General features: G+C 43.3%; 9 protein-coding genes across 9 annotated transcripts; 2 read left to right on the top strand and 7 right to left on the bottom strand.

Moving 5' to 3' along the window:
- Positions 1-959: 959 nt before the first annotated feature.
- Positions 960-2,752, top strand: Bfra_009036 (putative pirin protein; the record flags this gene model as incomplete). Its single annotated transcript, XM_037339389.1, has 3 exons — positions 960-1,336; positions 1,395-1,945; positions 2,583-2,752. 3 exons carry the CDS (start codon positions 960-962, stop codon positions 2,750-2,752), a joined length of 1,098 nt encoding a protein of 365 aa, XP_037190955.1.
- A 699-nt stretch (positions 2,753-3,451) lies between these two features.
- Positions 3,452-5,529, bottom strand: Bfra_009035 (putative cytochrome p450 monooxygenase protein; the record flags this gene model as incomplete). Its single annotated transcript, XM_037339388.1, has 5 exons — positions 3,452-4,353; positions 4,402-4,536; positions 4,597-5,192; positions 5,242-5,347; positions 5,406-5,529. The coding sequence occupies 5 exons, from the start codon at positions 5,527-5,529 to the stop codon at positions 3,452-3,454; spliced, it is 1,863 nt and encodes a 620-aa protein (XP_037190954.1).
- A 1,713-nt stretch (positions 5,530-7,242) lies between these two features.
- Positions 7,243-9,070, bottom strand: Bfra_009034 (putative ochratoxin a non-ribosomal peptide synthetase protein; the record flags this gene model as incomplete). Its single annotated transcript, XM_037339387.1, has 4 exons — positions 7,243-7,993; positions 8,041-8,301; positions 8,343-8,745; positions 8,803-9,070. The coding sequence occupies 4 exons, from the start codon at positions 9,068-9,070 to the stop codon at positions 7,243-7,245; spliced, it is 1,683 nt and encodes a 560-aa protein (XP_037190953.1).
- Positions 9,071-9,459: 389 nt separating this feature from the next.
- Positions 9,460-10,473, bottom strand: Bfra_009033 (putative ochratoxin a non-ribosomal peptide synthetase protein; the record flags this gene model as incomplete). The annotated part of the gene is made up of 4 exons (XM_037339386.1): positions 9,460-9,531; positions 9,582-9,749; positions 9,799-9,961; positions 10,250-10,473. 4 exons carry the CDS (start codon positions 10,471-10,473, stop codon positions 9,460-9,462), a joined length of 627 nt encoding a protein of 208 aa, XP_037190952.1.
- Positions 10,474-11,512: 1,039 nt separating this feature from the next.
- Positions 11,513-12,272, bottom strand: Bfra_009032 (putative integral membrane protein; the record flags this gene model as incomplete). Its single annotated transcript, XM_037339385.1, has 2 exons — positions 11,513-11,693; positions 11,755-12,272. Coding segments are annotated over 2 exons (699 nt in total), but the record flags the coding sequence as incomplete, so codon positions are not given.
- A 195-nt stretch (positions 12,273-12,467) lies between these two features.
- Bfra_009031 (putative polyketide synthase protein) lies at positions 12,468-13,478 on the top strand (the record flags this gene model as incomplete). Its single annotated transcript, XM_037339384.1, has 2 exons — positions 12,468-12,530; positions 12,618-13,478. 2 exons carry the CDS (start codon positions 12,468-12,470, stop codon positions 13,476-13,478), a joined length of 924 nt encoding a protein of 307 aa, XP_037190950.1.
- A 2,955-nt stretch (positions 13,479-16,433) lies between these two features.
- On the bottom strand, positions 16,434-18,374 carry Bfra_009030 (putative glutamyl-trna amidotransferase subunit a protein; the record flags this gene model as incomplete). Its single annotated transcript, XM_037339383.1, has 3 exons — positions 16,434-18,026; positions 18,083-18,185; positions 18,238-18,374. The coding sequence occupies 3 exons, from the start codon at positions 18,372-18,374 to the stop codon at positions 16,434-16,436; spliced, it is 1,833 nt and encodes a 610-aa protein (XP_037190949.1).
- A 356-nt stretch (positions 18,375-18,730) lies between these two features.
- On the bottom strand, positions 18,731-20,708 carry Bfra_009029 (putative d-lactate dehydrogenase protein; the record flags this gene model as incomplete). Its single annotated transcript, XM_037339382.1, has 4 exons — positions 18,731-18,823; positions 18,880-19,055; positions 19,106-20,380; positions 20,444-20,708. The coding sequence occupies 4 exons, from the start codon at positions 20,706-20,708 to the stop codon at positions 18,731-18,733; spliced, it is 1,809 nt and encodes a 602-aa protein (XP_037190948.1).
- Positions 20,709-21,354: 646 nt separating this feature from the next.
- Positions 21,355-23,621, bottom strand: Bfra_009028 (uncharacterized protein; the record flags this gene model as incomplete). Its single annotated transcript, XM_037339381.1, has 2 exons — positions 21,355-23,332; positions 23,506-23,621. The coding sequence occupies 2 exons, from the start codon at positions 23,619-23,621 to the stop codon at positions 21,355-21,357; spliced, it is 2,094 nt and encodes a 697-aa protein (XP_037190947.1).
- Between the last annotated feature and the right edge of the window lie 62 nt (positions 23,622-23,683).

Genomic DNA, 23,683 nt, shown 5'->3' with positions numbered 1-23,683 from the left:
AGTAAACAGCCACTCTCACATATCCTAGGTACTGGAGAAAGCCATACCAGGCTCTACCTCATACGGTTATTAGATCGAGTGAATGACTCATCATGGAGTATGAATAGCTACTCTGGGCTCCTTGATTAATTTCGCCATCTACTGGAGTGTATGATACTGTCGGGGGGAACCAAACTTCCCAGAAAATGAAAGCTCGAGTCCTTTTATTGCGTGCACACTTCGGCAATTTCGCTAGCGAGGTTCTCTCCTGAGCGTGTGATACGCGCTCGATTTGAACGCCTTCTACTTTGTTCTCGGCAGAAAATGTCTAATCTTCCTATATGCTGAACAATAGAGAGTACTGAAATAAAGCCTTTGTTTACAGCACATCTTTGCTTTATGAATGATCTAATGTTGACTATGCTCCTTGAGTGCATTGGTAATGGCATATCCAACTCCAGCCGTTCTGCCTGCGATTACAATCATAGACCACCACATCTGATAGATTTAAGAGGACAGGGTTAGACACTCCTGTCATGCAACTAAAATCAAGGTCAGTCATCTATTATGGCGAGACTTGTATACCTTAGGTTTGCCTTTTAGGCTCATTCGTGTAAATTGGTCCATGTAACGCACTCACGTGACCATATTCTCGCTTTGTAAGGGCAAGGCTGTGATTGTAAAAGCTGATTCAGTGAATTGAAATGCTGAGCAATCGAGACTGACCAATGAAATATATCCATTACAAATAACCCCAGCCACAATTCAAACTTTCTCTTGCGTCTATTGGTCAGCCCTACCTTTAGTCTAACAAGGTGTAAGGCTCTTAATCAGCAATCCATAAGCAATCCGATAAGCATTTCATCATCAAAAGCTCAATAGAGTCAAATATCGTTCAAATCCTTAAGTATCCCCCAAAGAACATTCTTTTTGTTTCTCATTCGTTCTCAAATATCCTATAAAACTCTCGCGATATCCAGATGAAGTTGCTTCTCCTCTTTTTTTCAATTATCATTGCAGCATTCTCGATTATATTCAGAGATCCAATTATCGAGTATATCGAAGGCATAAGTAACTTGTTTACCAACGACACAACCGCAATTCCTTCACTAAAGCAACTTTCCAATTTTCCATCCGCTTCATATTTTAGCACATCAAAAGCAGTCAATATGACAACACCAAGAGGAATCCAAAAAGCCTTTTTGGCACGCGAGCAAGCTGAGGGTGCGGGAGCGAGAGTTCGCCGTTCGATTGGCACACCTCAATTAAAGAACTTCTCGCCATTCCTTATGCTCGACCATTTTACCATTAAGCCTGGAGCTGGATTCCCAGATCACCCACACAGAGGACAAGAAACGTAAGTTAATCATTTGGTTTTTCCATATCAAACTACTACTGACACAACCCCTCATCAGGATAACCTACCTCCTCGAAGGTGCTGTCGACCATGAAGATTTCGCAGGAAACGCAGGCACTATCGAAGCAGGAGATCTCCAATTCATGACTGCAGGAAAAGGAATAATGCACGCGGAAATGCCACGACAAAATCTCGATGGCAGCGCAAATGTTGGAATGCAACTTTGGGTAGACTTACCCGAAAAACTCAAGAAATGCGAGCCACGATATCGTGATTTACGAGCCAAGGAAATCCCAAAAATTGACATCGATGATGGAAAGGTACATGTGAAGATTATTTCGGGACAAAGTCATGGTGTCGATAGTGTGCAAGAATTAGCTTATACACCAGTTTGGATTTTCGACGTAGAAATCAAACCGGGTGGAAAGATTGAGCAATCATTACCAGCTGGGTGGAATGCTTTTGCTTACACTTTGAGTGGGGAGACGGTCTTTGGAAGTGGAGATGAGAAGACTAAGATTGCACAATTCCACAATGTGGTATTTCGTCAGGAGGGAGATCTGGTGAATGCAGAAGTCGAAGAGTCTGCTAAAGAAAATGGTCATTTTAGTAAGTTATTTATTCATTTAATTAGTACTCGCTTCATTTTGATTTCACAACCTCCGAAAACCCGCGGCCAAAATTGGCAGGAACAAAAAAGCCAACCTTGTCTAATCCCCTCCCCATCACAAACATCAACCACAACTTCAAAAATCTGTGGCAAGACAATCATCTATCAGATTAAGATCAATCTGAAAAGCAAAATGATAATGCGTTCGCCGGGAATCGAACCCGGGGCCCATCGAGGTTGTTTCACACTCTTCTGATGAAGGAAGAGGTTGATGGCAACGATGGATTTTACCACTAAACCACAAACGCTGGTTATTGCTTAATTGATGGGAAAACGTTTCTTGTTTGCCAATAATAGAACGTGGAAAAATCACCGTCCAGACTGCTGTGTTGCAGGGTTGGTTGCAGAGTTTGCAAGAGCGGGTCAATATATGCAAGAAGTGGCCGAATGCTACCCGAGTGGGGTCAGACTGCAGCCGAGATAGACAGGGGGATTCGTTCGTGGGGTCGATTCCAAGCAAGTGCTTTGACTGCACTACTCGTTTGAGTCACAATTCTCCAATCTTTCATCTATCTCCGATAATTTATTGTTATCTCTCATAGCATATGAGAGAATACATACTAACGAGTTTAATAGTTCTAGTAGCAGGTCAACCCCTCGACCAAAAGGTAGTCCAATATGGCCCCTTTGTCCTGAATTCAGAAGAGGAGGTATATCAGGCGATGATGGACTTCCAGACCCAATCTAATGGATTTGAAAGGGCCAAGGGATGGAAAAGTGAGATTGGAAAGACGATGGTTCATTAGATTACTTTAAGGGGTGAAAGCTTGTGGAGTTTTTGATAGGAGGTGGCGAAGAATGGCAGGCGAATAAAAGGAGGAGTTGGGTGTCTTGTTTTCTGTAGTTTGGGACTACTTCTTTGAGTTGGATTAACACAATGGGATAAATTCTTTTAGTTTATGATTGCAAATCATAACTTATTGATCGTTCAGTGGTGCTTGCACTATATAGGTTCTTGTTGTACCCAATAATGTATTGCAATCTTCTTTGGTCTGGAATCTAAGTTTGAGTATATCTGGTGATCGCGAATTGCAAAATAAGTGGTGAACCTAGGAGCAAGAGCTTTTGAATCTTTACTTCATACGTTATATACTGAGTGCTCAGATGTGGGAGCAGAATGAGGCGAGGATGAAAGAAATGAAAATGGAATGAGACTAGTGCCTATCACTTGTTCAATGTGATAAGTGAAGTTTGTTGGTTAATTCTAGGATATTATGTATCTACACTAGATTCACGGATTATAGCGTCTTCCATTTGTATTCCCAAAAGCACTCATGAAATATTAATTTTGATCATTGTATCTGAAATCGAAAGTTTTCGAGGTACGTGAACTTCGATAGCTCAAGCGCTTACCCATCCCTACCCATAAGACAGAAACTGGAAAGTCAATCTCTGTACCTCTTCATCCCCAACCTAGATACTCCCATTACAACAAAGAGTCTACTTCAAATAAAACATTCCTTGAATCTCTCCTTTCCTCTCTTGACAAACCTCAACGGGACAGGCTCTCCGGACATCTTTAGCGTAATAACAGTCTCACTCTCCTTTATGAGTCGTCTCGCTCTCTCCATTGCTTTCTCGTAAACTACTCTCCTATCTTTAACCCCCATCTTCTCAATCTCCTCATCACTTGCCCATTTTCTGACATCCAGCTCAACGCTCCAGACTTTGAATATCACAGCCAAAGCAGCCATCATCTCAACTTGCGAGAATCTTTTCCCCATACATGCGTGAGCGCCTTCTGACCAAGGTATAAATGCTCCTCTGCGTGGTACAAAGAGTAGATTGTCATTCGAAGCGTCAGGGGAGGCCTTGTCCTTTGAATTTTCCTCATAGCCGGGTAGCCATCTCTCAGGTACAAAGTCATCTAAATCGTGCGATTTATCACTAATCCTGCTTTTTTGGCATGGCCAATAACGAGGGTTTCGATGCACACCCATGACATCGAAATGCAGAAAAGTATTTGCCGGGATCGTGACAATTTTTCCGTCAACATCCATTTGTCGCAATTCCAAGCTTACCTTCGGAATGGCGATAACAGGGGACATGATTCTTAAAGATTCGTTCATGACGGCTCCAACAAAACTGTCGTGTAAAGCTGGGAAATCTGTTTCGTAATTCCAAGATTCTGGTGACCTGTCTGCGAGCACTGTATCAAGCGTTGATTGAAGTTGATCTTGTGCTGTGAGGGAAATAGATAGGAAGAGAATCATGAAGTGTATTGCGTTAGATGTGGTTTCGTGGCCGGCAAAGAGAAATAAAAATGAATCGGCTATCGCTTCTTGCTTTGTGAGCATTTTCTTCGAATCATCCGAGGATTCGAGTCGAGTAGCTTCTACCAAGGAACCTGATTCTTGATTAGTATATTTCTCACGAAGTCACGAAGTTTAAGTACCTATGATGCCCATTGCTCCAAAATCTTTATTCTGGCCACTCTCAATAACCTTCAGGTTGTGATCAAATAGCTCATTGAAATAGTCACCACATTCGACAAATGACCGATACCACTTCTTGTGGAAAGGTGAGATACCTAAGCTCGCGTTAGATGTCACCTCTAGTCCAGACTCACCAAGAAAGAAATTACACTTACTGTATACCCACATCGGAGCAAGCGCTGCCCAAATGATATCATGAACCAATGTACCCAGAGCCTCCTTAAACATCAATCGATGACTACCCTCAAGCTTATTAGTATTGAAACCGGGAACTATATTGTCACCCAACTCCTCATCGTCTCCTTCCCAGCTCTGGCTAATGCCATACGCAGCCCCACTTATAACATGTAGACCTAAAACCGCAGTATCCGGTGCAGTATCTTTAACTTCCAGGTTCTCCGCATCCGAATCTTTCGCTCCTGACCAATGTCTTAGCATTCCATACGCCTGGTTCATAGTTTCCCTCCACACTATAGCATAACTCTTTTCCGAAAAAGCAGGTGCGACAACTTTCTTATGGCGTTTCCATTCATCCTTCTCCGTGGTGAGAATATTCTTTCCATACAAATCGACAATTCCGTATACTTCAACGGGTTTCTGGAAGTGATTCCGCCGGATAGACATTTGGTATATGGTGTCTGCATTAGACATGCTAAGATATATTTGACCAGGACTAATGATGAGAAATGCTTCACCATGTAGTTCACGGAGTTCCTGGCTATAGTGCCATCCTCGATGGGGGTCAAGATACCTGCTTTGAGTCAGTTGATTGGATGTATGCTAATGCAATGCGACCTTACATAATCATCGGATATAGCCAATTTTGAGAATATGGTAGACATTTCAGAATACTGAAAACAATGTCATGGATACCGGTCCAGAGAAATCCGGCTATTCCGTTGATTGCTACACCAAAAGTCATTAATGAGCTCACAACGGTACGAAGGTTTCACAGTTAACTCACGAGATATGATGTAGGGAAGTCCAGTGGTCTTTGCAATCGCAATATTTCGTTTCAGCAAAAGGTACGCATTGGAGATCCAAAGTACGAGAATGGATACGAATATCCAGATAAGAGAAAAAGCCATGCTGTCGAGGTTGTAAGTTCCGAACGGGGGAGTTTCGAGAAATGCAACAACTTGGTGACATAGATTTTAGATTTTAATAACCAAGGAAGGGAGGACTTTAAAGAAAAAACAATTGAACCAAAGCTAGCTATTATTCACTGTCGTATTAAAACTTTTAAATAACGTTATCAGATTCACTGCTATCGAGAAGAACGAAACTACGACTCAACGAGAGGGGGTTCATTGCTGGTTCATACAAAGAAAGACACAGAATTACTGACAACCACCAATATCCGCTCAATACCGTATATGTGTGAAGCCATAAACGGAAGGTATGATGCTGATTGGACGTGATTATGCACGAATCGATGGTGGCGTTTTGAAATTATATTGTGGCGTTTTCTTTTCTCAGCTGTACACAACGGCATGCCACCAACCAACGATATCAAATGAGATATTTGTGAAGATGAGAGCTTTAAAAGATGTGTATCATGAATTATTGAATGTTCTGTATCATAACTAGTAGGATTTGATGAATCATGAATAAGACACTAAATTGCATTTTGAATTTTAATGGGCGACATGAGATCATCATCTTGAGTGGTAGATTGTTGACGAATCTATGGTCGTATTGGCAGCAGGATCAGCATTCGGATCTTCTTTCCACAACCTTCATTGAGTGACATGCCAGGGCTTAAGGAACATAGTGCTAATGCAGACTTGTATGGTTGAATTAATAAGTAACTTCAAGATACTTGAACGTAGCAAGCATAGTAGGCCGTTAGTCTATTGTCAAACCAAAAAACCTTTACTCCTTGTCTTTCTCAAATATATCATTCTCACGTCCTTCATCTTCATCACTTTTCTCGCATTCCTTCTCCTCTTTTTCTTCTTCGTTTCTCTTCTCCTCCTTCTCCTTCTCCTTCTTCTTCTTCTTCTCCCTCCTCTTCCGAATTCCAATTCATACACTCCTCAACCCTCACCATATTGGCAAGTATAGCTGGCATGGGCTCGTTCAATGCCTTAACACCTTTCTCCTCTTAGTTCTTTAGCAAAGATACTATGTCAGAATGGTATCTAGCTTCTTCAACTGCAGTCATTTGTGTCCCATCATGTGTACTACATATCGCTCTTGCCCCTTTTTTGAGAAGCAGCACAACCATGTCATGACAACCATAGTAACACGCGCCCATTAGAGGTGTGCCGTGTGATGGCTTGATGATTTCAAGCTCAGCTCCATGGTCTATGAGCAGCTCCGCTAGTTTTAGAGTCTGCTCTTGTGAATTTGCCGCTGTACAGTAGAGAGCTGTACCACCTACCCTATGGTGGCAGAATCCATGGTTAACGAAGTGATCCTCTCATAATTGCCATAAAATTTATGATATCTTCATCGTATATTAAAAAAATCATTTTTACAGTATTAATATAATTAATCTAATCCTTGTACACAACAAAAGTTCATTAATTTCAAGATATTTCATCAGTTGTGATAGAATTCATTGTCCCTTTTTTATATTCAAATCCAAATATTATTATTTCCATTATGTTTAAAATATATATTTATATACGAATCGGCCATTGTTAAACGTTTGGTATTCAGATTCCTATATAAATATCAATATTTTATACATTATAAATCTGATCTCAATATTATTATAAACTATATGAATTACATGAAAGAGAAGAAGAGCTCGCCATTCCGTATCCACGAGCTCCGGGATGGACACAGTATAATCAACTCCTCGCAGCCACCCATTCTTCATCCCATTTATGCATCCATTCCACTTTAACAGCATCTAGCTTTCGCATGGCAGGGCTTGCTTTGAGAGCCTTCTCCACCACCACGGGCTGCATTGGCACTTTCTCAGTATCCGCGTGTATCACCCACAAGCCCTCAAAGAAATCAAGTAATTCAACAGCCGGGTTCGCCGCCACATCCTCATAATCTACCTCGCTGCTCGCTCGCAAACTAGCCAGCCATGTCGCAGGCGACACTATTTGAAGCGGCTGAATTGCCACAATAGCAGACAACAACGTGGCCCAAGATACCAGCTGCGGACTCCACAGATTGAAAACTGTCGCAGCGTTATCGGCTGTTCGTGTCGTTGCAGCCGTAGCTAGGTCGACTAGTGTATCGCTCAACAAGTCTACAGGCACAAAATCGACATTGTCAAATCCTGGACCAAGGCTATTGGAGATCTGTCCCAAGTGTAGGGAACTGAGCACTACACTTTGTAGCCACTCCCGTGGATTCCATATACCAGGGCTGTGCATAGGACCGGCGACCTGACCCACGCGAATAACAGTCGTAGGTACTTTGTTTCCAAGATACCGACCACCAGCGTCGACAAGCAGCTCTGCAAGGAATTTGGCGCGGTCGTAGCCAAAAGGTGCAGGTGTATCGAGGCTTTCGAGGATTTTCTCGGGAGCTGGACCGTGTCTATGCCCTCCACAGCGGCTATTGATGATATGAAAATGAACCGTACTGTGGGAGAAGTAGCAGAAGTAGCTAGAGTGAACAAGTTCACCAACGCGGCAAGCTGTGGACGGAACGCAGATAGTACTAGGTTAAAATTGACAGGCCATGCTGCATGGAAAATGAGATTGACCTCCGAACGGAGCGAGTCGTATAAAGTACTATCTAGACCTAGGAATAGTGACTCGACATTGGCTTTGATAAAAGTAATACGTTTGTCAAGTTGGCTTGTAGGGATTCCAGCTGCAACAAAATTGTTGTATTGTGTGTCTCTCCCGCCATCTTTCCCACGATTCAAGCAAAATATGCGTGAAATTCTATCGCGACTAAGTAGTGCTTGCAATAAATGAGTACCTACAATGCCTGCTTGGGATGCTCAGCTGTCTCTTTAGATACTGGTATTTGATGTATGAGTTTGCGGTATATAGCAAGTAAACCTTCTATAGACCCCCGTTCACTTTGAACAGTTTCGTTAGGTGTAAGAATGGCGGCTACCAGTTGGGATACGGTGGGATTTTGATATACAGTCGAAAGGGCAGAATCAGGATGGTAAAAGATACGTCGTAAAGTACGCGTAAGCTGGAGACCTTGGAGTGAATCCATACCACGATCGAAGAGATTGTCATCATTGTCGAGACTTGGCCAACCTGTTACAGCAAGGATTTGTTGCCGGACAAGACGCGTAGTTCCACCAAGGCCTGCTGGAGCGACATGTTGCCTTGTATCGCTAGTCAAATCATCGTTGTTAATCGACAAAACATCTGCATTTTTGTAAAGCTTCTCGGTTTCTTAGGTGTACTGGTTGATATTAGAACCACGCATAAAACTTCCCTTGGGGGCACGAATTAGGCGGCGGTCCATGGGGATGACGAGAACGAAAGATTTCTCAACACGTGCATGAGACGGAGCAGTACGGTTACTTTCTTCAACACCCGACCATATTCGCTCTATAAGAGCAGCCTGTTCTGCTGTTGTAAGAGGTAAATCCAAAACTGGCTCAATCAGGAGAGCAGCCTGGAGCTTTTGGGCTCCGATGACAAGTGCGCCGCTTAATTCAGGGTTGATAGCCATGATATTCTGTTCCATCGAAATGGGGGTTGTCTTAGCCATTCAGAAAAACAATAATATCGTCTGACCGAGCACGCCAACATCACAGATCTGGGGTACTAGGGTGCGGTTCAAACAAATCCATCCTTAGTGCGATATTCTTCAAGCTGCTGCATCCCTGGGACGGTGAAGCATGGCTGCATATCGGCGAGCGCCTTCTTACGTTGGACCACCAACTCATAAATGCCGCTGCTCGTCTTGTCAAAAATAGCGCCAATGCATGGATGAAATTTTACGTATCGCCACAAAGTCCGGCCTAATGCCGATGGAAGCAACTCTGATGGAAGTAATTGAGGGACAATTCCGGTCTCAGTAGCCCCCCACAGACAACGAAGATATATTCTGGAGGCAACACGATCACCTAGGTCTTAAGGGAGGTCGCCGCCAATTTTAATGATCGTTTTGAGATTAGCAGCGCAGTAGTCAAGCAGTTCATCATTCTATAACGGTCTCCATCAGCCAAGACTCAGGAAGAAAGGTCATTACATACATGCGCTGATTCGGCCACCACAGAAGGCACTAGTATTGCTACATCAGCCGGCGATTGCTTCAGGGCATCTACAACACCCTGGGCAGTGGGTATAGGTGATGCTACCGGGGCAATAACAAAATTTCCATATGGAATAGCACCAACCAAGAGTTGTGCGAGGAGAGCGCCCTTACAAAGTTATCAGGTTCAGTCTTGTAATCAACTTAGAATGACATACATGGAATGGTGGTAGCGTTACAATGATACGCTTACCACTGATCAAGGTGTTTACGGAAGGAATTTCGCCGGGTGCCTGGCAGCCATTGGCATTTAAAATCTGTGTGCATGTTTCATGTATCCAAATAAGAGGCTTGGGTAATCCTGTGCTTCCAGATGTATGCCTAGAAGTTCTGTTAGCTGTAAAGTAGAATAAGAACGCATAGCAAGCCTTAAATTACGACTATATGGATCTGTCGCAGCTCTTCAAAGGTCTTGTCCAATGTATGAGCCGGGTACTGCTTGATAAGAAGCTCTCCAACCGACGGGACCGTAAAATGATGTAGTGGTTTGACGGCATCAAAAATAGCATTATCAGGCGGTGGAATGGGGTTTGATGTAATCAAAGTGCGGCATTTCAGTCGATAAAATAAAGCACGGTGGGCCGCTGGGCTGTTTCAGGGTGAAGTTACAAATATCTAAGAAGCATAAGCATATCAGTACATTTAATCAAGACAGAGACGACAGTAAGCGTACGAACCGTATAATCAGATTTATTGGCAGCAAGTACCAATGCCGAGTAGCGTACATCATTCGCACTAACATATGCCAAAACCTCGGCGTGAGCGCCATAGCTACCAGGACCATCAAGCTGTTCCACAAGCAACCAAGCCAGACCATTGACGATGTTGGCCATCTGTGCGTAGGTGATGGTGATTACACTAGAGCTGGTTACCCATTCGCCATAATTGGCATCTGGCCTATCCCGAGCTAATCAGTCGACGATATGAGGCAACAAAGCATCTTGCCATTGCGCAACGCTCTCATGGTTAGCTGCCATCACGTAAAAGTGGCTTCGAAACTGAGCCTTGGAAGGTTGGGAAAAGATTTCGAGATATTGGACACGAGTAGGAATGTTACTACACTGCCTTGATTTATCGTGATTTTCAAGAAGTGGAAGTGGTGGACTACGTTGATTCTATGTTGCCTGTCACTATGGAGTTATTTTGATTGGAAGGTGGTCCGTACACATATTGCCTCTAAGACTCGCTGGTTCAAGAGTCATATGCATGTTAATATTTGAACGCACGCATTACTGCATCACCCCCACTTGACCAATATGCAAGGTTGATGCTTAGCCGCGGCGTAATTTCCTAAAACCAGCTCGTGGTTATCTTACCTTGTGCATGTGTCTGCAAAAGCGGCTTCCATTCAAGTAAAAGAGTGATTGATATTCGAAGTGCATAGGGCAAGAGAACAAAAATCAAGGAGAATAAATATGCCTAAAGCAAATCACCTTTCCGCAATTTCTGCAATCAGATATCATTTTTTACCACAAGATGCCACGCTTAACGAGGATAATCGCTGTGTTTCTTACGCTACCTCTTGGAAATACATCTCTAAGTACGCCGATACCGCCCTGGCACCGTTTTTTAACGAGTTAAAGGCACTCAACATCTCATTCAGTGAGAGTTATGCTGCCGATATCCGTACCATCTTTGCGGAACACTATAATTTCTAGGCCAAGCAAGTGTATACTAGTAACATTTCGCTTGGAAGCCGACTAATACCACGCTCAACGGTACAAGACGTGGATGTTACTCTGTCTGCACTTATTAAAACCTTTCGTAAGATCACTGATAGTGGTGGTAAGATTATTTCTGTTACAGCAAATGTAACGTATGAAAACTATACACCTAATGCCGTGCTACCATCTTGGCGCGATGCACTTTTCACTACGTCATTTGCGATGCCGTTAGCCGAGAGTGACCAGAAAGTGGGGTATTCAACTTAAACAAATAAACGCTAGGTTTGCATACAGTCCAAATAATCAGCTCAACGGCATTGAAAGTAGGATCAGTAAAAGAGCTCTTTTTATAGAAAGCCCTGAAACACAAGACGGAGGTAATAAGCCCACTAATATAGCTGGTGAAATTTTGAAAACTAACTTAAAACGACAAGGGGAGCGGGGACTTACATGCTGCCGACAAGAAATGTAGTTAAGAGGCCTATTATCATCCAGATAGAAGCGTGTAGTTTCCAAATAACTGGAAGCGGGATGATGAGCATTATTACATTAGTCAAAATGTTGGGAAAACTGCCCCAAACAAACAAGGCTTCTGTGTCTATACAATCCTTGGCTTGTTCTTCAGCGGTGCCCCAGTGGGAAGAAAATGGAGTGCATCCAAATAAATCAGCAAGGCCACCACCAACTGACGCACCGATTAGAAGAGCCATTGTAATATTTACGATCAAGTGGATTGACCGTTGCGGAAAAAGTTGTTTATACAAAAGACACACGGCTAGTTTTGCAAGTCCTTCAGTCGATGAATACCAAGTTGACATGGCAACTAGGCATTTGAAGAAAGTGGTGATAGCTTCAAGGGTTGTTCCTGCAAGATAGCTGGCATGCTGTCTTACACCGCCCAATGCACGATAGCGGCTGCCAGAATTGGACGTTCTGTAGGACACAGCAGGAGACCGAACGGAGTGAGGCTATGCATGTATATTCATATGTTACACCGTGAAGAGGTTTTGGTGGAGTGAACTCAACCTTACTGTATAGCTGAAAAGCCGCCTTGGAACTATATCGTCCTAATCCTATCTAATTATTCGTCGACTCTTATTACCTCGAAATTTGTGTGAAACTAACCCTGACACTCTTTAAAGCCAAGAAACGGTAGAATTTAGATGTACATAATCCCCGAAGTCTGTTTTGGAAGACAAACGGGGCCGGTAGAGCCGGTGCCATTGGTACGTTAGTCTCACATGCTCGTGATTCTGCACCCTCGTCTCCATATGGATTCTATTACCTACAGTGCCGCATTCTTACTTGTATAGCTCACCAATTTGGTAAAGTATTACATCGATCTTTTATATCAATTTTACAGCCTTGATTCTCCGTGGGACCTACTCGCCAATGGAGGTGAAGCATGGTCAACTGTACCCGCAGGTCGTTTCAATGAAATAGCGTCTTATCACCCCGATCTCAATGACCCCAATGGTAAGAATAAACACCGAGGAGGATACTTCATAGATGGCGATGTCCGCGACTTCGACCATGCTTTTTTCCACATCTCGCAGCCTGTCGCTGCCGCGATGGATCCACAACAACGAATCTTGCTCGAGCTAGTGTACGAGGCGTTTGAGAGCGCTGGTTGGAGACGTGAAGAGTGTGCAGGCTCGCGCACCGCGGTGTTTGCCGCTAGCTTTGGGATGGATTATGAACGAAATCTTTTTAAGGATATTCTAAATCTACCCGTATATCAGAGTCATGGTACGAGAACGGCCATTCTCGCAAACCGCATCTCCCATATATTTGATCTGCATAGCACGTCTGTGACAATTGATACAGGCTGTTCAGGAGGGCTCGTTGCATTTCATCAAGCATGCCAAAGTCTACGCAAGAACGAGTCCAATGCGACCGTGGTTGCTGCGGCCAACTTGCAATTGATGTCCGATCATTATATTTCTATGAGCAATCAGTATATGATCAATATTAATGGTCGATTTTATCCCTTCGATAATCGTGGTGATTGCTATGGTCGCAGCGAGGGATTCGTTGTGGTCGTACTGAAGTGTTTGAGCGATGCTCTGAGGGACCGCGATCCAACCCAGTCTATCGTTCTTAATTCTGCAATAAACCAAGATGGATATACCGCTTCAGGGATCATCCAAATTGTATTACCCAAGCTAGCCTAATTCAAGAAACTTATGCCGACGTTGGTTTGCGGCCGCAAGATGTGATTTATGTGGAAGCACATGGTACTGGTACCGTGGCTAACACAAGTTGCCTAACCAGAGAACCCAAGATGTTCAGAGGATCCTGTGTCTTTGTATCCTTTTGGTCGCAATAAAAGAATGCTAAACCTAGAAAGCAAGACGTTTCTCATCAGTTTCAAGTTAAAATTTCAGCTAGAGCTCGACCTAAATTTGAAATTTCCCGGCCAATCGCCGAATTTTGATTGCTGATATTGCCGCGATCAGCTTTATCCAATCTCTCTTTGATCCTGTCAATTAGTGTTCGGCAAGCATCTATGTGATGGAGTTGAATGGTGGAAGAGATTGACTCGTCGTCAAAACGCGAAACTACTAGGCGTAATTGATTTAGAATACCGTATAGATCAGTCATTTCGTTGACGAGTTTTCTGACTTTATGGGTAGATCCTCTGACTTCTTTGACATACTTGTAACTCTTCCCAGCTATGAGGTCGAGAATGGATACCAATCCAGAGATGCTGGCGCTCACTGATAGCGGGTCCATCATGTGAATAGAATCCAAACCTAAATCTTGAATTTCAGGCTCAGTGTGCAATATTCTGCTTTGTTATGGGTACTGAAACTGCGAGGGAATGTGTTATGATAAGGCTCAACATAGGCGGACATTCAAACGGGCGAAATGGTCACTAAATGTTATAACAGAGGGCGAAGCAAACACAACAGCCACAGAGCTGCAAGAAAATTGTACGAGAGGCATACACAACATATCTAGGCTTCAAAAAGCCTGATTCAGCGTTTTTGTGCCCGAATTTCATCCACTCGAATGATCTTTGAACTTATTGAGTCCACACAAGCCTTACAATGCGTCCGTATAGGAGTGATAACAAAGGTACAGCATGCACTGCCATTCCGCCAGAAGTATGCCTTCAGCACTTGCCATGACACATGATTTTCAATATACGTAGTCCAAGGCTCGGCATCAGGTAAAAAATGGACATCTGTTAGCACAAAATCATCCTCAGAATTTGACTTAGATTATTGTCTTCAGTTGCTCAAATGAAATGTGCAGCTTCGATTGGACACAATGAAGCTCACTATTTTTGTCCATAGATGCTCTCTGAAGTTGTTGGTCGTCCCTTCATTTGGCATCGGTGTATTAATTCCTCGAAATTTACGGCTGATGAACATTTGACAACTTTGTCAAACGCAATAACAGGCAATGCGATAAGTTTAACAAGGAAAGAAAGAACGATTGGGTGGTCCAAAAAACCGAAGTGGAGAAATAAGCCCCAAAACCTGCGGCTTCCCATGTGCAATGCAATTTCCCAATCCGAATGCCACCCCACCAATCAAATCTCATCGAAGCCAAATGGACCAAATAAGGAATTCCTTGCTCGACATTCTGCTGACCAACTAGCTCATTTCCGATTGATCAGTAAACAACCTCACTTCAGTTCACCAAATCAGCATTCAAGTCAATTCTAGCTGCAACTTTGTAACTACAGGCAATGTAACTTTTCCTTAGCATTTGGTGTTTTTCCATTTGGGCATTTCAGGTTTGTGAAAATGATTAACAAATTGCTTCATTCTTGATTTTTGTACAGGAGAATCTTGTTGAAACTGCATCGACCAATTATCATGCAAGATCATCCACCAATCAAGAGTATGACTAAGTGGTAGTTGGAGGCGGTACAACTGGTACATCATTCTTTTGTTTCCAGCATTCTATTTGTAGAAGCCTCCGGATTCAATTATGCAAGTTTTTAGATGATCTGGCTCTGCTAGTCGTGTTGCTATTGCTAGATCTGTATTTTTGGAATTGGTCTGGGGTATCTGTGAAAACAGAAAAAGTTCTGTTAAAATCATAGAGGTAATACTGATCTATCAATCGCGGAGACAAGAGTTATTCTTGAGACAACTTCCTTCCATACTTTCGCAAAAGTGTCAAATACTCGTCTCCAGATATCAATCTTCGTGCGGCAAACGCAAATGTTTCAGCGTCAAGAATAATTTGAGGACCGGAAGTTCTACCAACGCCTTATGATGTTGACTCAACATCTAGCTCGATATAATCTCCATTCAAAATCATGAGATGGTTACTGAACACGGAAAACTTTAAGCCAGTCCTAGCGAGAGAGGAGAATTTGGAGAGTTGAAAAAAGACGGAGAGTCTAGCCTATCATGCTTGTACTCGCTGAGCATTCCTCTCCCGATTTTAAGTACTAAACAACGCAAGCAAAATATGAAAACCAAATGACCCAAACGCAGTGGTAGATCCGAGCACAAGAAGTATTAGAGTAAAATCACTGCAAATACTTGATGTATCCGTATTTCTCTACTACCTCCATGACACCCACAAGCGACTAATCACAAGTTCACGGATTGAGATTGTACCCAATAAGCTGATATTCCACCACGATAACCAGATGATTTTACCGAGAGAATTGCGGCCAATACATCGCGAGGACCACATTAGTTAAATAGCAATTATAACTTCGATAGCTGTTTTGAAGTTGGAATAGAATGCTAACTATCTGAAACGCGCATACACCTAGTGCGTTAAACGGCGTGCTGTGGCAGCATATTCGAAGCTTCCTGGCTATTATAATCAGCAGAATTGACCTGAGGCGATGCAATTCTGCCTACATTGTGTATCTTACCTTGAAAAAGACTCGACTTCACTCAGTTTCGCTTGAAACGGATACGAATATGAGTGACAAAATAGAGAAGGCCAATACTCAGGATTGATAGATATTTTAGCCGTGTGCTGGGTTTGATATGACATGCTTTTGATGATTAGGTATATATGCTCTGATGCTCGGATGAACGTTGAACACCAGCATTTGGTCTGAAAGTAGAAGAAATAGCTGAACCCGAACCTAACCTTGAGACAGGGAAGCTTATAATCATTAGATTCACCCTTCTGACCCCTGCTCATTAATTTTGCTCAACCACTTTCCCATCCACCTTCTCCTTTGCCGCCTTCACAACATCCACCCAGCCCCTTGGCAATTTCCTTCCACCTCCTTCATTTTCCCTTCCCAGCCAAGCTTCAGCCTCCTTCCCAAATTCGATCAAAAGATCCTCTCCTCCCCACTCCGAACTCCCCATTATCCCTACTGGGATTTTACCTTCTCCTTTTTTCGGATCCACATAACCAACTGGACAATTGATGCCCGGAACACCCGTGAAATTAGCCAACCATACGTATTCCATATTCCTAAGACTTTTATTTGGATCGAATGCTCCATGTTGCAAGTCTCCCTCGTGTTCTATTTCCCAGCCTGGTATTGGTGTAGTAGGAGTAACGATGATGAGACCGGGGTATTTCTTGAAAAGGAAAGACAGATGCTGCATGAGCAGGTTGCGAAGTTGTTGGGCGAGGAGATAGTCCCGAGCTGGAGTATATGCACCCATTGTGAGAAGTATCTTGTTTGAGGGAGTCGCATCCTTGAGCCAATTTGAGGCCGAAAATGGAAATTTCTTTGCACGTGAGGCCATATTTGTGAGAATAGTCATAGCGTGGGCAAGTTGACCCTCAGGACAGTACGGAATTGTGATTGGAACAACAGTATAGCCAAGAGACTTTTCACAGTGATCCACAAATCTGGTACATAGATCATGAACAGATGGTTCAGCTCGGTCGAACCAATCTTTATAGATTCCGATGACTTTTGGACGTGCAGTTCGAAGGGATTCTGGAGGACTAAATAGCGCGGCAACCGGGTCAGATGGATTAGGCTTTGCCATAATTCGATATGCCACTTCGAGATCAGCCATAGTTGATGCAAGAGGACCATTAACAGTAACCGTGCTTCCAGTGTTCTCAACTCGTGAATGTGAAGGCTTTAATCCATAGAGACCACAGAATGATGATGGAATGCGGATACTTCCGCCACCATCTGAACCAAGAGCAAAAGGAATTAGCCCAGAAGAAACTGCATAAGCAGGACCCCCGGAAGAACCGCCGGGGTAATAATGGTAATTGTGCGGATTCTTTGGAGTGCCCCAATTTGGGTTGTTATTAGTAGTATCGGAACCAAGCTCATGCATATTTAGTTTCCCCATGATAAGAGCACCAGAATTTTGCCATTGTTGAACGATCCAAGTAGACTCCTTCGCAGCAATAAACAATGAATCATTCTTTCTTCTTCCTCCATGACTTCTATATCCCGCAACATCACTGTCGTCTTTGATACCAGTGGGAACGCCATCGAGAATACTCAAAGGATTGCCTTGCTGGTATCGCAGAGTTGATGCTTTAGCAGCTTCTAGGATTTCTTTAACATTACTCTCAGTAAATGCAACGGAATAAGCTCCTGGCGGACTAATGTCTCTCCTGATCAGGGGAAGAAGCGATTCCGCGACGGCTAGTGGGGTTAATTTTCCGGTGCGATAAAGGGTGTGGTATTCAGCCACCGAACGATATCGTTCAGCCGAGTCTTCTGGGACGACAGGAACGGACCTGATATCGGAATCATCCAATGCTGCATTAGATGGTGAATCAATCGCGAGTGGAATTACTGTAGGCTGTTTGTGCATTGTTAATCTCCATCCACCGTATCAGATGAAATACTCCAACTCACATCCCATCTTTCAAAGTACTCATCCAAACCCTTAATATTTCTCAACGCATTCATTTTCGCATTGTTCCACAAGGGACCTTGAATGAACCCAATTTTGGAAACACTTTGGGACGTTAGTGGGATACAGCTCTGACTGGGCTGGGAACAATACATACAGCCATCCAACTACCACCAAAAGCCATCCTCGGAATGCAGGATTCTTGTCATCCGTTCTTATAAATGGTATATTAGGACCTTCTTTTGGAGAAGGATAACCAACCCATTTGCGGGGTTCTTGATTTGTTTCGACCATTGCAAATAGTTTGTCGTGGTGGAAGGAAAGGTAAATCAAAACGAGGGGAAAGTGGAGGGTAAGTGGAGGGCGAGGAGGAGCATGGGTACAATGTCACGTGAAATAAATCCAATTTTGGATAGCATTAGATTCCTCAAGTGGGTAACCATTGGATTGGGTTGGAATGTATGGTTGAGGTTGTATGTTTGCGGATTGTTATTCAATGTCTTACAATTACAATGTTTATCTTATCTAGTTGACTCAATTACTAGATTTCTATACGTATATCTTCACAAGATGATTGATTTCTTTACCATAACTGTGGCATGCAGATTTGTACATTCTTCAAACTGTTTTATTGGTATCTTCAATGTAAACTACCATTCTGAAACTTCTCCTGGCTTAGGCTTCTCTACTCTCACAACCTTGTCTGGATTCAATAAGCACAAGGGATCGAATGCAAATTTCAGCTATAAAGTGTTAGTAAATGTAATACAACTGAAGGACAAGATAATTTGGCACATACCCTTCTCATAGCATCAACTGTGCTCTCGCCCAATTCATGGTTCAGGTAATCTCTCTTGATAAGTCCTACTCCATGCTCACCAGTCACAGTACCCTCCATTTCCACAGCTCTCTTGACCATTCGATGCATTACTTCTTCTGCGATTTGTCTTTGGGTATCATTGTAAAGAACAATAGCTGTACATGTTAGTATGTTTGAGACAAGCTGTAATCTTAAGAATACTCACTGTGAAAGTTACCATCTCCAACGTGCCCCACAATAGAAGCAAACAATCCACTCTTGGCCAAATCCGCTTTCGTCTCTTCAATGATTTCCGGCAATCGACTCATTGGTACAGCAACATCTGAAGTCCATACATGATCACCATCTTTTTCCCGCATCGCCATGACAGACCATAAAGCTTCTTTTCTTGCACTCCACAACTCAACTTGTTCTTCTGCATTCTTCGCAAATTCAAAAGTTTTGCTTCCCGTTGCCTTTGCTAACTTTTGAACAATACTGATCTGCTCTTTGACAGCATTAGGAGTCCCTGCGAATTTGAAGAAAAGTGTGGGGGCTTCGAGCCATGATTTGGTCGTCATGCCGGATTTGTTAATGCTCAGCATTTGATTATCATCCAAGATTTCGATGGCGGCAATCGGTACGCCTTCGGTGACAACCTTTCCAACACAATCCGCTGCTTGTTTGATACTTTCAAAACTGCATACTGCCACGCTGGTAGTATTTGGCTTCGTAGTGACCTTCAATGTAGCCTCAGTAACTAATCCTAGTGTTCCTTCACTTCCAATAAACATCTTGGTCAAATCATATCCAGCACTACTTTTTCTAGGTCTCTGTCTTGTTTTGATGATTGTTCCGTCAGCTAAGACAACAGTCAAATTCATGACCCATTCCCTCATGGTACCGTATCTATATGCATTTGTCCCACTGCATCCAGTTCCTACCATTCCTCCTATCATGGCGCCTGGACCTGGATCCGGAGGGAAGAATAGATTATCCTTCGCCAATTCTTCGTTGAGGAGTTCCCAGCCAACAGCTGGTTGAACAATCACATCCATGTCATCTTTATGTAGCTTTAGAATCTTGTTCATCCTTCCAAAATCTATGCAAATGCCACCTCGTGTAGGAGCATAATGGCCTTCCAAGCTTGTGCCGCCACTATATGCAGTAACGGGTATCTTCCTTCGATGGCAAATTTTCATAATCTCGCTAACTTGTTCTGTTGATGAAGGGGAAACCACCATAAATGGTATTTCACTAGGCTTTCTCAAATGAGATGACCATTCACTGCCCGAATGGCTCTCCAGATCTGAATCGATGGTAGAAACATTTTCTTTGCCCACTATCTCGACAAAATCCGCCCACGCAGATTCGAGATTTGAACGGCCTGTATTATGTCGGAGAGGTTTTGTGGTTGAAAGAGGGGTAGTGGAAGACGTAGGTGCACCGGGATTCCTATAGGAACCGAAATAATATCCTCCTATAGCCACCGATATGATAACTGTATAGTCGATTTATCAGCAGTGTCCAATATGCTATCAAAACCTAAAAAATATCTGCGCACCGAATGTCAAAGCCGAATTCTTTCCTCCAGCACTTTCATTTCGATTCTTAGAGTACTGTTGCCTTTCTGCGCGTTCTTTAATCAACCGCGCCTGGGTGCTTTCGTAAAGTTGCCCTTTGAATGAACGACCCTCCCCTAAGTTTTGCTCTGTGGAGGCATATCTTAATTTGCTTGCGGGGGATCGCAGACAAAGTTGGGATCGAGATGAGGATGTGCGCAAGCTTGACAGCAGGGCCGATGAAGGGACCCTTCTAGGGAACGACATAAATCAAATATCGATTGAAGTCGAGGGACTTAGCATCGAATTCGCAGATCAGCAGAAACAGGTTTTGTTTTGGGTTTTTGGGTTTGCGCGGTGGTGGTAGTATAAATACTTCTTATCTCGCAAGGCTCGGAAATAATTTATCTATCTGAGGATCCAAAAGCTATCCAAGCTTTAACAGAAGGCTTCGCTTCCCCACACATTTTCAGCACGTAATCCATTGCATCAATTGCTCAGTCTGTCAGTCCAGTCATGGTGCTTAATTATCTGTTGATTAGATACGGACGGGGAATAGTGCGTTTTGATCATTATCTTGATAAAGTTTCTGAATTATGATTTATAATTATTATCTTTATTAAAACGCTTGGTTTGATTGAGAATATAAACAGTTGAAGGGAAATGATACAGTATCAACTATAGAGCAAAGAGTGCATGCCTAGGTCTAGGTCATTAGCCTTCCACCCTCTGTCCTCATTTAAGGAGATGAAACTGAAGGATTGCATACAACATCGCATGCTTTCATCACCAGTTTGAAACGCCCCAGCCCTCTTCCTATAGGAGAGTAAGCAGGCCACCGTAAACTCCACCATTCCCATCCCGCCCGAACACCGCTGTAATCCCAGTCAATAAACTGCCCCTCAATAATCGTCTAGGCATTCTTCCATGCAGTTACCAACTCAACAATAAAGTGTGGCTTCACACAAGTGCCCAAATAAGCCTCCATTTCACTGTCATTGTCAATGGGTATGGTCACTTCTTGCTCAGATGACCCCCCCATAGATCCGGCGACACGGCCCACCAATGTATTTGGGAATTTGCTTGTAGCTACCCGATGTAGTTCTTCCAGAGAGGTACCGTTCAGCATCGCGATCCATAACGGATTGGGGGCGGTTATATCTGATTCTGGGTGCAACCGAATGTAAACTGGTAGAGACGGAGGAGTTACAGATGGGAATGCTTGTGCAGATTGATTGACAAATTGTTGATCTGTATATTGGGGGTCCGCAAATTGGGTTTGCATCCCACGAACCATTAAATTTGGATCATTGGAAGCTGCGTTAAGTAAGGATGGATCAATCTGAGATGGATCAATATGCATATCAGTGTGATTCTGCATATTACCATGGCTAACCATAACAGGCGTATGAGCTTGAGGTTGAGATTGGGCGTGAGCCTGGACTTGTTGATGAACTTGGGCTTGAGCATGAGCCTGAGCCTGAGCTTGTTGGTGAGCTTGGGCTTGAGCATGGGCTTGAGCATGAGCTTGAGCTTGAGCGTGGGCCTGACGAGCTTGTGTATGCATGTGTGATTCTGGTATTTGCATATGTGACTGAATTTGGTTCTGCGAGTGGGCATGAGCATGCGCTGCTGTTTGAATGAGAGCTTCCTGTGGGTCTTGTTGGAAATCTGGGGTTTCCTCTTGGTTGTGGTGGAATTGGTCCATAGCTTGATCAGGCTGGAAAGTATTCTCGAACTTTCTCTTCTTCCTGGTAGGATCACGTTTAGTCTGGTCATCCCGAAGACGCTTCATAACATCTCGACATAAAACCTCCATTGCCTTAACTCTTTGCGCATGCTGAGGATCAGCGTCTCCCCCAGCCAGTAGATTTAGTAATAGCTCTGAGCCATTGATCCAGGATGTTTTAAGCTCCTGCCAGTGTTCTTCTCCAGCTTCAAGCTTACTGGTGAAATGATCAGCTTTCAATATCTGATAGAAAGAATTACGAAGTTCCCTAGACTGTTCTGGATTTACTCCCAATGCATTCTTGGCTTCAGCAATGGTCATACGACGCTCCAATGTTCGCATTCGTTTTGTCACGTCCCCGCAAACAACATCGAGAGCCAGCTTTCTTGCATCCAAATTTTCTTGTGTATTCCAGAAAACTGATTGTAAATGTTCACTCTCTTGTATGAGGCTATCCTTTGCAGCTTCCCAGCGCTCGGGTCCAGCGAGTGTCTTCTTTATGATACCTGCTTCTTCACATATGCGTTGAAATCTAGCTCTTATATCACGATACAAAAGATTATCAAGTCTCAAGAAATTTTTGCTTTCATCGATGGTGGTTTCGGAAGGAAATCGGGGAGGCCCTGGAGGATCTGCTGGGAGACCAGCCCAGCCACGAGTTCGACGACGACGCTTGCGAGTATTCCATTTTTCATCGGATTCGGCCGCTAACTTGGATAGACGCTCTTTTCTCTTTTGCATGACTTCAGGACTAAGTGGCGGGGATTCAGCCCTGGAATCTTCCTTGGACATGGATGAAGCTGGCGGTAACCCTTCCATATGCCCTTCCATCGACCCATCCATCTGTTGCTCTCCCTCTAGCATTGCTCCGTTATTGTAAAATGCCTGTTGTAGTTGACTTTCCACATCCTGATCCGTTTGTTTCTTTGATTTATTCCCATTAGGTACTCGTAATAGCCAGCGATTCTTGTTTCTGACGCGCATAAGTTCACGTTCCTTGATATCCCAACCCTCTCGTTCGAGAATGGTAACCATATCGCGCTGTGATGTATTGATGTCCCATAGTTCTTTGATGCGTTGAACCAGTGGTTCGTTCTTGTGTGCAGGATTCTGTTTCGAAGGAAAACCCCATTTTTTGAATTGGGTTTGAAATGCGCGTTTACTTATAAAAAATGTCAGTGAAGGCCAATCGTGATGATTGTCAAAGCGAGTGGTACGGGTGGGTATATCGATATATGATGCATGATATGATGCTATGGATGCCATAATTTACTACAGCTATGATTATGGCTCGTAGCGCAGTGCCATGTGAAGCTTGATAAGATATAAACTTACGAGGGATTAAATGACATGTTTTCTTTCAAGTATTCCATAATCTCTTCCAATGACTTTTTCTCTTCAATATACATACTATAGCATATTTCCTGTTTGTTATCCCAATCATATACCATTTTGGCTGTTGTTCCCAGACCGTCACCTATATAAAAATAGATGACAAGGTAACAAGGTTTGA

Source organism: Botrytis fragariae (assembly GCF_013461495.1).
Source record: "Botrytis fragariae strain BVB16 chromosome Unknown tig00000101, whole genome shotgun sequence".
Lineage (NCBI taxonomy): Eukaryota > Fungi > Ascomycota > Leotiomycetes > Helotiales > Sclerotiniaceae > Botrytis > Botrytis fragariae.
This window is presented reverse-complemented; position numbering and strand designations above follow the sequence as displayed.